The sequence below is a fragment of the Alligator mississippiensis genome, chromosome 15 (assembly GCF_030867095.1).
Source record: "Alligator mississippiensis isolate rAllMis1 chromosome 15, rAllMis1, whole genome shotgun sequence".
NCBI lineage: Eukaryota > Metazoa > Chordata > Crocodylia > Alligatoridae > Alligator > Alligator mississippiensis.
In genome coordinates this window covers 10333884-10346969 of record NC_081838.1, presented here as the reverse complement: position 1 = coordinate 10346969, position 13086 = coordinate 10333884, and the positions used below count along the sequence as shown (strand labels likewise).

The following is a 13086-nucleotide window of genomic DNA, read 5'->3' as shown; positions in this document are numbered from 1 at the left end:
CTATTTTTCCTCTGCCTTCTAAAGCCAGCACAAGCTGGACTCTTTCTCCCCGTAGGCCATGCAGTGTAGCATTACAGAACACTGGCAGCAAGCTTGGTTCAAGAACTGTTGGAGAGGGAAGTTCTTCTCGCACCCCTGATTCCCATTCCTCCTCATACAATGGAAATTGAGTTCCTGTAAATGGATACTTACGTCTTTGTACACCTGGGAACTGGAAAGATGAAACCTTACCTGTCTCCTGGCGATTTTTAGAGATATTTACCACATATGCAAAACCACTAACACATTGCTAGTGCCATTTGTACACAGCCCTCTACATCCAGAGCTCCTCTGCCAACTAGCTTAGCTGATTAAACAGATAGCCCCAAACTAAAAGGAGCAACCTGCACGTGAAGGGTTGTGAGTAGCAAATGCTCTAGAGGCAATTCTCTGGGAACCAGATCAAGACCAGCACCCAGGCATACAGCCACCTACCTGCAAGCTCTGGAGGACGTTTAGGAAGTCGTTCATCCCTGTCAACCGTTCAACATCTTGGAAAATGGCAACCAGTAGTGTTGGGGTGATAGCAATGGAGCGGGTAAGGAGCACTCGAGCAAAGCGCGACCACTTCAGATTGAGGAATCCCTTTTTAAAGAGAGAAACAGAAGAGTGACTGTTGCTACAAAGACATTCCAGTGAAGGAAACTGCAGTGGTGGGTGGGAAGGGCTGAGGTGGAGATATTGTGCGTTATAAAAGGAACCTAAGGGATTTAGACTCTGGTTTTTCAAATGGGAGTCCAAGACCTGAGCGTATGTTTAAGGGATGCCAGGCACTGTCACTCTGAGACATGCTGTGGCCGTTCTGTCTGTGCTGGTTCTGAATAAGTAGCATAGACGTGCACCAACCAACCAGCTCTGCCTCTACAATGCTACTTCCAGCTCAGGAGCTACCCTGTGCAATGCTGCCTCATCACAGCATTGGCAGGAGCTACAGTCAGTCCCAGAGTCAGGTGGTGCAACAATAGTATGAACGTCTGATCCGGCAACGACTGATCAAGAAGGAAAGCGAGACCTCCAGGGAGCATCTCTATATTATGGGATTCAAGTAGGAGCGAGAAGAAATACAGGCAAGAAGCCAGTGCACTGGCAACATTTACCTCCATGACAAATTGCCCGGAGTAGGTTCCAGTCATTGTAGAGCTCTGACCTGCAGCCAGGATTCCAACTGCCCAGATGTAGAGAGCAGCAGGCCCAAAGTAACAACCCAGAACGACACCCTGAAACACGAGAGCTTCCAGTCATAAGGCAGCTGGTGTGAGGTCTTAAGGCTAACTGCTCAAACAAAAACAAAAAAACGGCAAAAGAGCCCCGCTGGTAGTCACTGTTCCAACCCCCAACTGTGGAGCTGAACTGCAAGGACATTTCAGTCCCAGCATGACAAGCCTCATGTTCCTACCCATGTTACAGGCTCCAGCACAGAGCAGTCTCCATCTATACAACAGAGGCCACTGCTTAGAATTCAGTCAACAGCTCTGAAGTCACTGAGCTAAGCGCACACTGTCCAGCCCAGCCCCACTCTAAAGCCACTCACCCCTTTGTAGATATCCACTTCCAGGGTTTTGTTGTTGGGTGGGAAGAGCCCAGAGTACGGGCTGCTGGTGTTCATGCAGGTTTCGAGCTGGAACAAGACAGGACTGTTTAGGGAGCTCTACCTTTGTGAGATTTAGAAGAATAAATTCTGCTAAAGCCTGGGGCAGAGAAGATGCACTAGTGTTAACATGATACGTGAATCCTGAAGGTCAGCACAAGATCAGGGAGAAAAGTCAAGAGTCTCCTTTACACTGCTCTGGCTGCACGTACATATATACCCCTTTTGCCTCTCTAAGGGCTGCAAAGACACCTTGGTCTAAGTGAAAATCATCCCTTAATTATGAAGTGCTCAGGCCCAGGGAAAGCAGTACTTTTTCCACATAGTACAGTAATATTACACAGTAACCCAGGTGCTCCACACCCCTGTACACATCCCCTGCCTGGCCAGCACCCTGGAAACCTACCACTTGTTCATTAGTCTTCCCAAAGAAAGCTTCAGCAAAGACAGAGACGACAAAGATGTTGATGAGAAAGGAGATGAAGAGAGCGATGCATGACTCGATGAAGAAATACTTGTTGGCTTCTTGCACTTCCTTCTTTTTTGCCCGGTTCACCTGCCTTGACTGGAGAGAGAAGATTAGGAGCCTGTTAAGATAGCATGTTTCAAAGATGTAAACTAGCTGGATGCCCGACTGGTGATTCCTCATACTGGAACAGTGGACACCGAGAGCTACATCCTGGCCTTCAACAGATCCCCTCTGTGCCTTGCACGCAGCTGTATACAGGCCAGGCCACAGGTCAGCATACTCATCACACTGCCATGGAACAGCTGTCAGCGCACCAATACTATGGGTGCATACAGGGAGCAAAGGGGCATGGGTTGAGGGAGCAGGGCCTGGCTGGCATGTGGATTTGTCATTCCCTCCCACCAGCCTGGCATAGCGCCTGCATTGCAGCTCCAGGAGGATTTCCACCACAACAGACATGCTTCCCAGTGTATACCGGGACTCACTCTTTGCCAGAATGCTTTGGAAAAATCCCATTCCTAAAGGGCTGGGCTGCAATGACTCAAATGGATCAGGCCTGATATGCTTCTTCCTCTCTTACCTTTACTAAAGCGGAGTGCAAGTACATGTTGTGTGGCATGATGACAGCGCCCACGATTCCCACGGCTTGTTCTAGTTGAGGGGTGCCACAGCCTTGGCAGTAAGGGAAAAACATCCCCTTCAGCAGCTGTCCCTGGTCTGGTTTTACTGTAATATACTGCACAGGGACAAAAGAGAGCCATTAGGACTTCTACACCGGGTAAAGGACTGCCATGAAAATATTCAAAGGCCCAGATTTGCCCCATCTATAAAGTGTAATCATGTGATAATAGCTTCACTCCCCATTTAAAAAAAACAAGGGGGTGTCACCCAACATAGATCTTTGGTTATTGGTACTGGGACAGCAAGATTGTAGCTCCCATGCACTGCGTAGTATACCTGCAGACCAACACAAGCCATTTCAGCCAGGAGTCACAGAAGGACCCAACATCTCTTCAGGACATGGGCACCAGTGCACAGAAGCACCTGTGTTTGGGGGTGCGCTAAAGCACATAATTTATGGCTGAAGGAAAAACGTTCCCATAAAACATCTTCTGTGGGTTTTGACCAAATCTTAAATTTTCATTGAGAAAAACAAAAAATCAGGTCATTCTAATGCAATTAACTATAAGCATGAGCTTAAGGGTTTTCCAGAATTGGAGGGTGGATGGAGTAGGGTGGCTGGGGGTGGGGGTGTTCATTGAGGAGACTCCATGAGGAGCTGGCAGAAACTGGGCAGAAATCAGGGGATGAAATGCAATTAGTCCTGTTCATAATTGCTTTGGCAGATAAGAACAGAGACAAAAATCTCCTGAGAACAGAGGTGAAATTCGCCCTTCATTTCCAAGGAAAACTCCTAGTGCCAATTACCTCATATCCAAACGTGAGTGCCATGATGGTAATTAGAAAGCCAAAAAATGCTTCAAGCTTCCGCAAGCCTGTAGAAAGGACAAGCCACAGAGGATGAGTCTCAGGGATATTATGCTGTAGGGACAACAGCAACAGTTCATCTATTCCATGCACATCACAGGATACGTTAAAAATTAGAAGGGTGAAAATAAATCTTACCGTATTTGTCCAGGAAGAGAAACATGAACGTATCAGCGATGGTTATGAGCACACCTCCCCACAGAGGGATCCTATCAGAGAACACACACAAGAATAGGGGTTTGTTTCACTAATCCCTGCTCTTCCAGAAAAGCTAATATATGTTAGAATCGAGGCTTCCTTTTGTTTGGGGCAGAGATCACAGTCACTTTATGTGAGAATGGAGGAGGTTTTGTATCTAATCTGACAAGATGCTTTTGCTACTTAAGGGTCAGAGGCCAGAGGTCTGTTTTATATATAAATACAGTTCTGTTAACAGCTCAGCCATCAACCAAAGAAAATCATTACCTAAAGTCTTCCTCACAGGGTGCTGAGAATTACCTTACTTACAACCAAGTAACTAAACCATCATCCAAGGATGTCGCTGTGGACATAGTCTTTCTAGACTTTAAGAAGGCCTTTGACACTGTCTCTCACCCCAACCTCATCAATAAATTAAGTGACTGTGGCATTGATGCCTGCACAGTTGGATAGGTAAAAAAATCGGCTGATGGGGCGCACCCACAGAGTAGTGGTGGACGGCTTGTACTCAACCTGGCAAGATGTGAGCAGTGGGGTACCCTAGGGCTCGGTCCTCGGGCCCGCACTGTTTAACATCTTCATCAGTGACTTGGACGAGGGGGTGGAAAGCACGTTGTCCAAGTTTGCTGATGACACCAAGATGTGGGGCGAGGTGGACACACTTGAAGGGAGAGAGAGGCTGCAACTAGATTTAGACAGACTACAAAAGTGGGCAGATGAGAATAGGATGGGGTACAATGTAGACAAATGCAGGGTGCTGAACCTTGAGAGAAGGAATCCACAGCATACATACAGGCTGGGGAGTTTCCCTCTTGAAACCAGAAGCGGAAACGGATCTCAGAGTCATTACTGACTCCAAGATGAACATGAGCCGCCAATGCCAGACCGCAGCCAGCAAGGCCAGCCATACCTTGTCATGCATCCAAAGGTGCATCTCAAGCCGGTCCAGAGAAGTGATACTCTCCCTCGCTGCGACTTTGGTCAGGCCGCAGTTGGAGTACTGCGTCCAGTACTGGGCGCTGCACTTCAAAAGGGATATGGCCAGCCTGGAGAGGGTTCAGAGGAGGGCCACCCACTTGGAGAGAGGGCAGCAGGACAGGCCCTATGGGGAGAGACTGAAGGACCTGAACCTGTTCAGCCTCAGCAAGAGGAGGCTGAGGGGGAACCTGGTGGCTGCCTACAAGCTCATCGGGGGGGATCAACAGCAAATAGGCAGAGCCCTTTTCTCCCCAGCACCACCTGGGGTGACGAGGAACAATGGTCATAAGCTGATGCAGAATAGGTTTAGGTTAGAGATCAGAAGGCAATATTTTACAGGTAGGGTGGCCAAAATCTGGAATCAGCTTCCCAGGGAGGTGGTCCTTGCCCCTACCTTGGGCAAATTCAAGAGGAGGTTGGATGACCACCTGTCTGGGGTCTTGTGAACCCAGCATTCATTCCTGCCTGTGGCACGGGGTCAGGCTAGATGATCTGTTCAGGTCCCTCCTGACCCTAGCTCCTATGAAACTATGAAACCTACAGTTGGCGAGAGACAGGAGATTTTACTTCTCAATTTGGTTTTCATTTCTAGGCCTCCTAATTGCGGAGGCAAGGCCTTGTCAAAAAACAGTCTGCTAGGACTGGAAGCTCTGCACCAGGGCTGACAAACTTTTAAGTTGCTGGGGGCTGCACCAGCCGGGGCCGCATTAGTAGGAGCCACAGGCTCTTGGGCCACCCCCACTCCCTCATATGCATGGGCAAGTCACCTCCCCCCAAATCCCACTTCCCCATGCATGTAGGCTGCACCCATCCCAATCCCACTGCACTGCATTGTGGACTCCTTGCGCACTGTGGGCTATGCCACCCTCCCCCTTACAGCAGGAGGAAGAAGAAAAACATAAGGCAGGAAGGAGAAGTTGAGTGACTCCAGGTGCCGCAGCAGTTGGAGTCACGTGGGGTGCAGTGGCTGGATTTGGGGTCTGAAGTCTGCACTCTCCCACAGACTTCACGTGGCCCACAGACCATCAGCCCTGCTCTACACACTTCCAGCGTCAGTTCTGGTTTAGAAGCACACAGTTCTGACTTCATATGACTAAACATAATCTTCTATGTCAAACTAGTAATGGCAGCTGCCAGCATGAGCTCAGAAACGCCAATTGCGTTTAAATCTTTAAACGCAAATGCTTTTAAAGTAAACGAGGCTTTATCTGTGAGTCTCTAGGAGTCCTGGCTACAAGAAATGAAACAGGTACCTTTTGGGCATGCCCACACATACATATGCACCCCAAATATGCATTTTCTGGTGGAATGAGAACATATGATGAATGCCAAAGACAGAGAGGGCTACTCATTTCCCACATCTTGCTGGCAATAATAGTTGACTTACCTCCCAACAGACAAGAGGTTAATAGCGATTGCCGAGCCGATGACTTCTTGCATGTCCGATCCGATGATAGCGAGCTCAATCATCAGCCACAAGATAATTCGAGGGACCTATTGGCACAAACACTGGACTTTAGTGACATTAAGCACTAGAAACAGCAAAAGACCCCTACAGAGGAAACTGGGGACAGGTTTTTTCCCTGCATTCCTACTAACACTGCAGAGCCTATAGCAAAGCCCCAGTGAAGTCGATGGAAAGACACACACTGATGTCAGACCCTGGATCAAAGCCCTTAGGTTGCTAAGATGAGCTTGATACACCTAATGGACTTCTACAGTTCATTCTCTGCCTTTTGCTTAGTTTGGATAGCGAAACTAGACAGCTATGTTCACTGTAGCTTTGGACTGACAAGACTGGGGGGTAATTGGGTGAAAGGTTGAAAACTCCTAAAATGCTCCTTCTTCAGCAGAAATTTCAGAGAGCATAACAAAACATGGCAACTTATAGGGAACTTGAAAGCGGGGGAGGGTGGAAATCAGACCAATAAGCCAACATAAAGGCTAAACTTGTTTGCACGGGCAATTCTTACAAACAAAGATCAGCACTTTTCATCAGACAGCTCTAGTCATCTTTATCAGAAGTGCAAGTCATGCTTACGCCATGAATGCTGTCTGAGCAGGCTGGTGTTGCAGGCACATGATGGCTTATTTTTCGGAACATTTCTTTCCCCATGATTCCTCACGTTCATTTAAAGAAAAGCTTACATTTACATCTCTTCCACTGTTTTAAGAGGAAGTTCAAACAAGAACAGAACAGTACTCCTCAGTTCTGTTCTTGACTTTGCCCTAGATTTATTGTTGGACATTATGGGACACTCATTCCCCCTATACTTCAGTTTCTGGTGTTGCCCATCTCGTAATGATCAGGCAGGGCTGAAGCACAGCAACATCCTCCAACAGAAGACTATGTATACATAAAAAGCAGATAGAAATTATATCAAGGTAAGCCAGCCTGGAATGTTTGTAAAAGATTTTAGCAGTTGACAGGAGTACCCTAAAAAAGGTAACTCAGACTGACTAACCATGAGATTTTCAAGAGGATTCAGTAAAACACACTAAACACCTCCCTAGATATACTATTTTAGAATTAAGGATGTTTTAACCTCCTGCATGGACACTACGGTTTTGAATCAGTTGCAACTGAGGCCAGGTTATTTTAATTCACTTTAGAAGTGGATTAAGATCAAATGAAGGCCACTTAAATTCTGGGCGAGGGACTCCACGCAGGGATTTAAAGCTATTTAAATGGATTCAATTCATCTTACTTTTAATATTAAAATTAACTCAGATTAATCTTCCTGCGTGTGTCTATGTAGCAGACAAGCACTTGGTTAGCATTAGAGTTAATGTTAAAACCTGCTTACCAAATATCACCACAGAAATCTGCCTTACTTTAAACTGCTGGCCAAAATTACAGAAGTCAAGTCTAAACACCTCAGCTCCACAGGCACCAGGCAAGAGCTGACACTGCAAATATATCTTTTAAAACGAACAGCCTCAGTGAGAGAAGGAGGATTTAAACACAGTTGGTCAGTACGAACAACAACGTGAGTGCCGTGTAGAGGCTGGATGTCTCTGACAGCAAGTAAACCCTGACACACTCCCACAACACTGTCAACGCTCTTTGGAGAAGGAAAGTGGATAAGACTGATATCAACTTAAAGGCAGGTGAGGTTGTCCTCTCCCTAGGAGATCCAAATCTATTCCTAGTCCAGCTCTAATGCCCCACAGCTGCTGTCCAAAGTTTGCCTTTCAAGCTATTACTGAAAAACCCTCCCTGCCTTTTCACACCCCTGCCCCAGCGAGCTTCCTCTGGCAGCCACCCTTGCTGTGAGAGGGTCTACCTGGCACCCACCTACAATGAAAGTCCAGGTCTCCACTGGGTTTTACTGCACTAGTGCAGAAAGAGCAAGAACTTGGTCCCAAAAGAGATGGAATTGACTTTTTTTAAAACCTGTGCTCTAGGAGGCTGCCTGGATCAAGGCAGAGCTGGATATACCAGTCACACCAGTGAATCAGCACATGCCAGAGGTGGCGTCCTAGCACCCTCCCCATGACCTTCTTTCAGAGCCACTTGAAAGGTCTGTCTGGAAGTGTAGCCTACACTTTTGTCATTCCCTGTACTGTTCTGAAACCACTTGTCTGTCTCCCAGCCATTCAGATAGTTGTTTCTAGCAGAATGACTGGAAAAGACAAGCAGAGCAGCTGAGGGCATGGAAACCCTGCCCAGATTACAACTCCCAGTCTAACCAACTGCAAAGCAAGACCTACCTTCTGATACTGCCGGTTACACACTTCAGCAAGGTGTAGCCCCGTCACTACTCCCAGCCTCGCTGCCAGACGCTGCAGGAGGAGACCAATGATGGTGGCCAACATGAGAACCCAAAGCAACTAGGAGAGATGCAGAGGCACAAGATAAGTAACCTGGAGATACTTCAGGAATAGTTCAACAGGCTACACACCACCCACAAGGATCACAGGCATCCTGTCCTGGGCCTGCTCACTGACAGGAATCAAGCATACAGTACACAGATGTGAAAGCACAGCCCCACTGAGATTTGATGCCTGGCTTTATAAACCCATCTCTGATACACAGAAGAGGCTGCAAGAAAAGACAGCTGCAAGCCACTATGAAGGGGGACGGACCACAGCTCCCATTTTAGTGGACAGCCTGGCCAACTTCTCAGCACAGCAATGCCAAGGCAGCCTGAAGCACTCCACCGCTGCCTTTCCACCCTGGCACAGACCAGCCGATTGGAGCATGTGTCCACGCTGGCTGTCCAGCATTGAACTCCTTCATAGCTGGGGGGGTTTTCACACTGACCTTAAACCCTGCAACAGCGCCCGACTGCAAATCTGATTCGATGTTTCCTGGGTCAAGGTAGGCGATGCTCATAAGGAAACCAGGCCCTGTGAAAGCCCAGAGCTTGCGGAAGCTGAACCATGATTGCTTTAAAACAGAAAAAAAATCAAAAAAAAAAATCAGAGCTACTAGGATGAGACATGGCATTAAAGAGGGAGGTTGCTCCTGCCTCACTGAAAGCCCAGTTGCCCATCTCTCAGATGCAGCAGGAACAGCCATCAGCACTACTTCCAACAAAAGCAGCACCCAGGCTCTTTCTTGTGTTCTATGCATCTCTCTTTTTAGAGCCCTTCAGGGTCACAGCCACTGGAGTCAGGGGCCGATACTCAGCTAACTCTGCCTGGAAACTTTCTACGTGCTGGCTTGGCAGCTCGCTATAGAGCAGTAAAGAAAGCAGCAGCCCTCTGCAAAGGAGAACTGGCTGAGCCATTATGCTGCAGCAGTCCTGCTTGCAGAGAAGTGTTTTTTTCTGGGGAAAAGAGAGAAAAGCAAAGCTAGTTCCCTCCTGGCATACAATGGAGCTCTCTCTGCGCTTCAGTGAAGCAGAATGTGCTGCCATTAGCTACGCTCCCAAAGGTAGTAGTGGGGCTCAGAAAGACAAGCCATGACAGGACAGAGTAGTTACCTAAAGCATATGCATACTCAGGGAGTATTTTAGGAAGCCTTAATAAGAGGCAGGTGTGTGAGCATGCCCTGTTCAGACTGAACTGAGCAGCTGGATGTAGAAGAAGTTGACCTGCCCCACACGCAAACACGGGAGCCACTTGTTTTGTCCTACAGGGGCAGCTGAATCCCAAATACACACAGGAGATGTCACCCCCTTCTCTACCCTGATCTTCAGCATCTGAAACAGGGCAGTCTCAACCTAACCAGGAAGGGAAACCAGAACCCATAACGGCAATCAGTCGTGCACTTCCAGTGAAAGCTGTTTCCCCATCAAGTGGAGCTAACAGGGTTTGGGGTTCCCTGGCACAGCTGCACTGACCACTTCATCCTCAGGGACGGGGATCTTCTCATCAAAGTAGGTGGTGAATGGCTCCTCCATGGACTCGGCAGATTGGATGGCACCTGCGCTGTTGCAGACTGTAGTGACGACCTCCCCATCATCTCCTGGGGCTTCTTCTGAATTTATAGAAAGCAAAGCATAAAACAAAGCAGGAATCACAGTGAGGAAGTGACATGGGCAAAAGAGGATGCTTTAAAACAAGATGTGCTCTTTGCAAGCAACCTTAGGAAGACAGATGGAGGGGTTCTGGTCGCACCCCCACTCCTACATAGGCCTGGGTATTTTTTTTTTTTATCTTTTTGCATTAAAAAAAAGTGTGGAGCAGCAAATCCATTTTGCTTTTTGCTGCAAGACTGCAGTCTTTGTCTTGCCTGTACTGTCTGCTTTAGCCTGAAGCCACCTCTGTCTCAGCCAGAGAGACTGTCAAATTAATGTGTTTTTTTCTTTTATTCATATTTAATATTAAAAAAAAAACAAAAAAACAAAAAAAAAAACCTATTCTAGGCACTTGAATGTTACAAGAAAAGCCCAGAACTATTAATGTAATCATTAACAGGCACTCGGCCAGCCAACCACCTAACCGTACTTCCATCCTGCATTGTTACAGGAACACCCTCAGCCCTCTCTAAAAACAGATGGCTTTATAATGCGCTCAGAAGCTGAGTTTAAGCCACTGGAAGACATTCCTAAAGTATCGAATCCTACCCCAGGGCAGCACAATGGACAGCTTGTTAGATTCTTGGAAGCCAAGAGTCAGAAGCATTAAAAGGAGACTGCATGACTCTCTCTCTCCCAACGTATGACAGCACGTACTTCAGAGACTGTAGTTCTGCTGAACTCTAGTAGGACAGTATCTAACTTTAAGTTATAAACAGGTCTGTCAACAACAGAACCAGAAACTCCTACAGCTTTTCCATTAACATCTGCAACTTCAATCTGCCCCTGCACCCAGTCCTTAGGACAAGTCAGTTCCAATACTCAGGCAATACTCACTCTTGCTTCCTCCACTTCCCATTTTGCTTTCAAAGGATGAAGAGCAGCATCTGACTTAAACCTGCTTCTTCGTCTAAGGACCCAAGTGTGAGCAGAGGAGTAAAAGCAAGACTGCTTCTTTTAACCCAGTTTCTAATTGCATCATCAAGGTAAACTGAAGCAGATCGCTCCTCCTTGTACCTCGCCTACCAAATACCTCATTGGCTGGTCAGCAGGTCTGTTTACATAATAGATTTAAAGTGGCTGCTCTTGTGCTCGTTTTGTTAGTGGAAAGGTTGGTTGCCCAACCCTGGTGTGCTCAACTGGTTAAACAGGGCTAAGGAACTGGGGCGAACAGTAAATCAACTGCTGAATGCAGACATAAGTGGCGGAAAATTGGTTTCAACTCTAATTTTAATTCCTCTGGAACCCGTGTTCTCCAGATGCAGGCTATTTCCCCACTGGGCCAGCCAGAAGACATGAGTTTCGCCGGTGGCGATTCGTGCAGGTGTTGTTCATAATCTAAAATCTACACAGGCCTAATTAAGCCAAGGAAGCAGGAATTAAAGGTGCCATCTAGTTTCTCTTCTTTACTGCAGCTGTCAGTCCCTCGGAAGCAGGGAACAGGACTGACCCAAGTTAAAGGCACCTGCATGCTCACACATCCCTATTCTCCGGACCCCAGAGGAACGGCAACATCACCAGAACGCATTCTTCTAGAAGCCTTGCCAGCAGCAGGCCTGAAGTGCCAATTTCCTTACAAATCTTAGATACAACCCTGAATGCTACGCTGCTCTCACACTCCTGCTGCTCTGTCTCCATGAGCCGGCAACCGTGGCTTGCGAGCATCCTGCTCTCAAAGAACAGGTGAGAACGGCACTAGAGGTCGCCTTTAGGATCCACCTGCCCAAAAGTGCCCTTTTCGTACTAAAAAGGCTGACGACTAGTTAAGTCAACGGCAGTCAGGTAGAATGCCGATACTCTACCGTTCTACCTGCGAACAGGAAAGGAAATGCTAGAACTAGCAGGAAATAACAGCAGCCAGTGTGTTCAAACATCTGACTCAGATTCCTAAATTCTGCTACCACAGCTGTGTTGGGCAGGGGTGCGAAACCCCGGGGACGGACACAGCTATGCTGGCAAAATAATGATGCAACCCTGCATGAAGAGCGAGCGGGCAGAACAAATCCCTCTGCCGGTATACACCACGTCCCCACTAGGGGGCACTGCCAACAGCCGCTGGGCTGGTACAGCAATAGCAGGCACTGCATTAGCCTTGAGGGTGAATTACTTCCCAATGTCAGGGCGCCCAAGGGGATAGGGAAGCCTTGTCCTTGCAGGGAAGTAGGAGCCTAAGCTGGGGTTGTGCATTCTCAGCAGTGCTCACTGCCTCTGCGCAAACAGACACAGCAGGATCTCCAGCGCTCTCCCTACCTGCGGCAATTTATTCTCCACCCTAGCTAAAGCAATTTAAAATAACAGCTGAGTTCTTGGTCTGCTGACTCAAACTAACTTTTGCCCTTTTTCTTTTTTTGACAGCTTGCCCCGCCTCCTCCCCACATTTTAATTTCAGTGAGATTGGTGCATCTAAATCCCTGCGAACCGAGAAAACCTCAGCCTTCCTTCTCCCACCCTGAAGTGGTTTTTTCATGTCTAACTGGGGCCAATTCACAGAAGAGGGGCTGGAACTGTCTAGACCTGAATGGGGGCTTTGTCTAAGGATAAACTGTTTATTCTCATCCTCCTCCTGTGAGGCGGAGATGAGGCCTGACTTAGACAAGCAGCTAGTCTGATCCCATGCAGCAATCCCTATAATCCAGACATGCATGCAGTATTACCGTAGGATGCTTTCCGGTCCCTGCCAGGCGCCATGGTGGAAGATCTCTGACTGGCTGGGGAATCCTTAGAATAGGCCAGGTTATCTACAAAAGAGAAGGGAAAGAGTAGGGTTAAGGTCACACATCAAATGTAGAAACTGTATGAACCAGGGAGAAATTGGAATAGGGAGAAGTACAAGATGGGCTATAAAACCAGCAGCTTCT

At 47.7% G+C, this 13086-nt stretch overlaps 1 protein-coding gene across 7 annotated transcripts in view; it reads right to left on the bottom strand.

Annotated features, from left to right (window-relative positions):
- The window catches only part of SLC11A2 (solute carrier family 11 member 2), a 29852-nt gene that overhangs the window by 10362 nt on the left and 6404 nt on the right, over positions 1-13086 (bottom strand). For 5 of the 7 annotated variants that reach the window (XM_014606918.3, XM_059719399.1, XM_019481059.2 and 2 more), the window contains exons 2-13: positions 12883-12966; positions 10052-10188; positions 9028-9153; positions 8475-8594; positions 6148-6254; positions 3723-3793; positions 3525-3592; positions 2677-2832; positions 2034-2192; positions 1571-1657; positions 1137-1256; positions 475-624 (exon numbers count right to left, since the gene is read on the bottom strand). In XM_014606918.3, coding sequence (XP_014462404.2) covers positions 475-624; positions 1137-1256; positions 1571-1657; positions 2034-2192; positions 2677-2832; positions 3525-3592; positions 3723-3793; positions 6148-6254; positions 8475-8594; positions 9028-9153; positions 10052-10188; positions 12883-12966 — 1385 coding nt within the window. Of the gene's footprint in view, positions 1-474; positions 625-1136; positions 1257-1570; positions 1658-2033; positions 2193-2676; positions 2833-3524; positions 3593-3722; positions 3794-6147; positions 6255-8474; positions 8595-9027; positions 9154-10051; positions 10189-11065; positions 11188-12882; positions 12967-13086 lie in introns of those variants that run through there. The other 2 variants (XM_019481061.2, XM_014606925.3) reach the window with 2 other exon arrangements.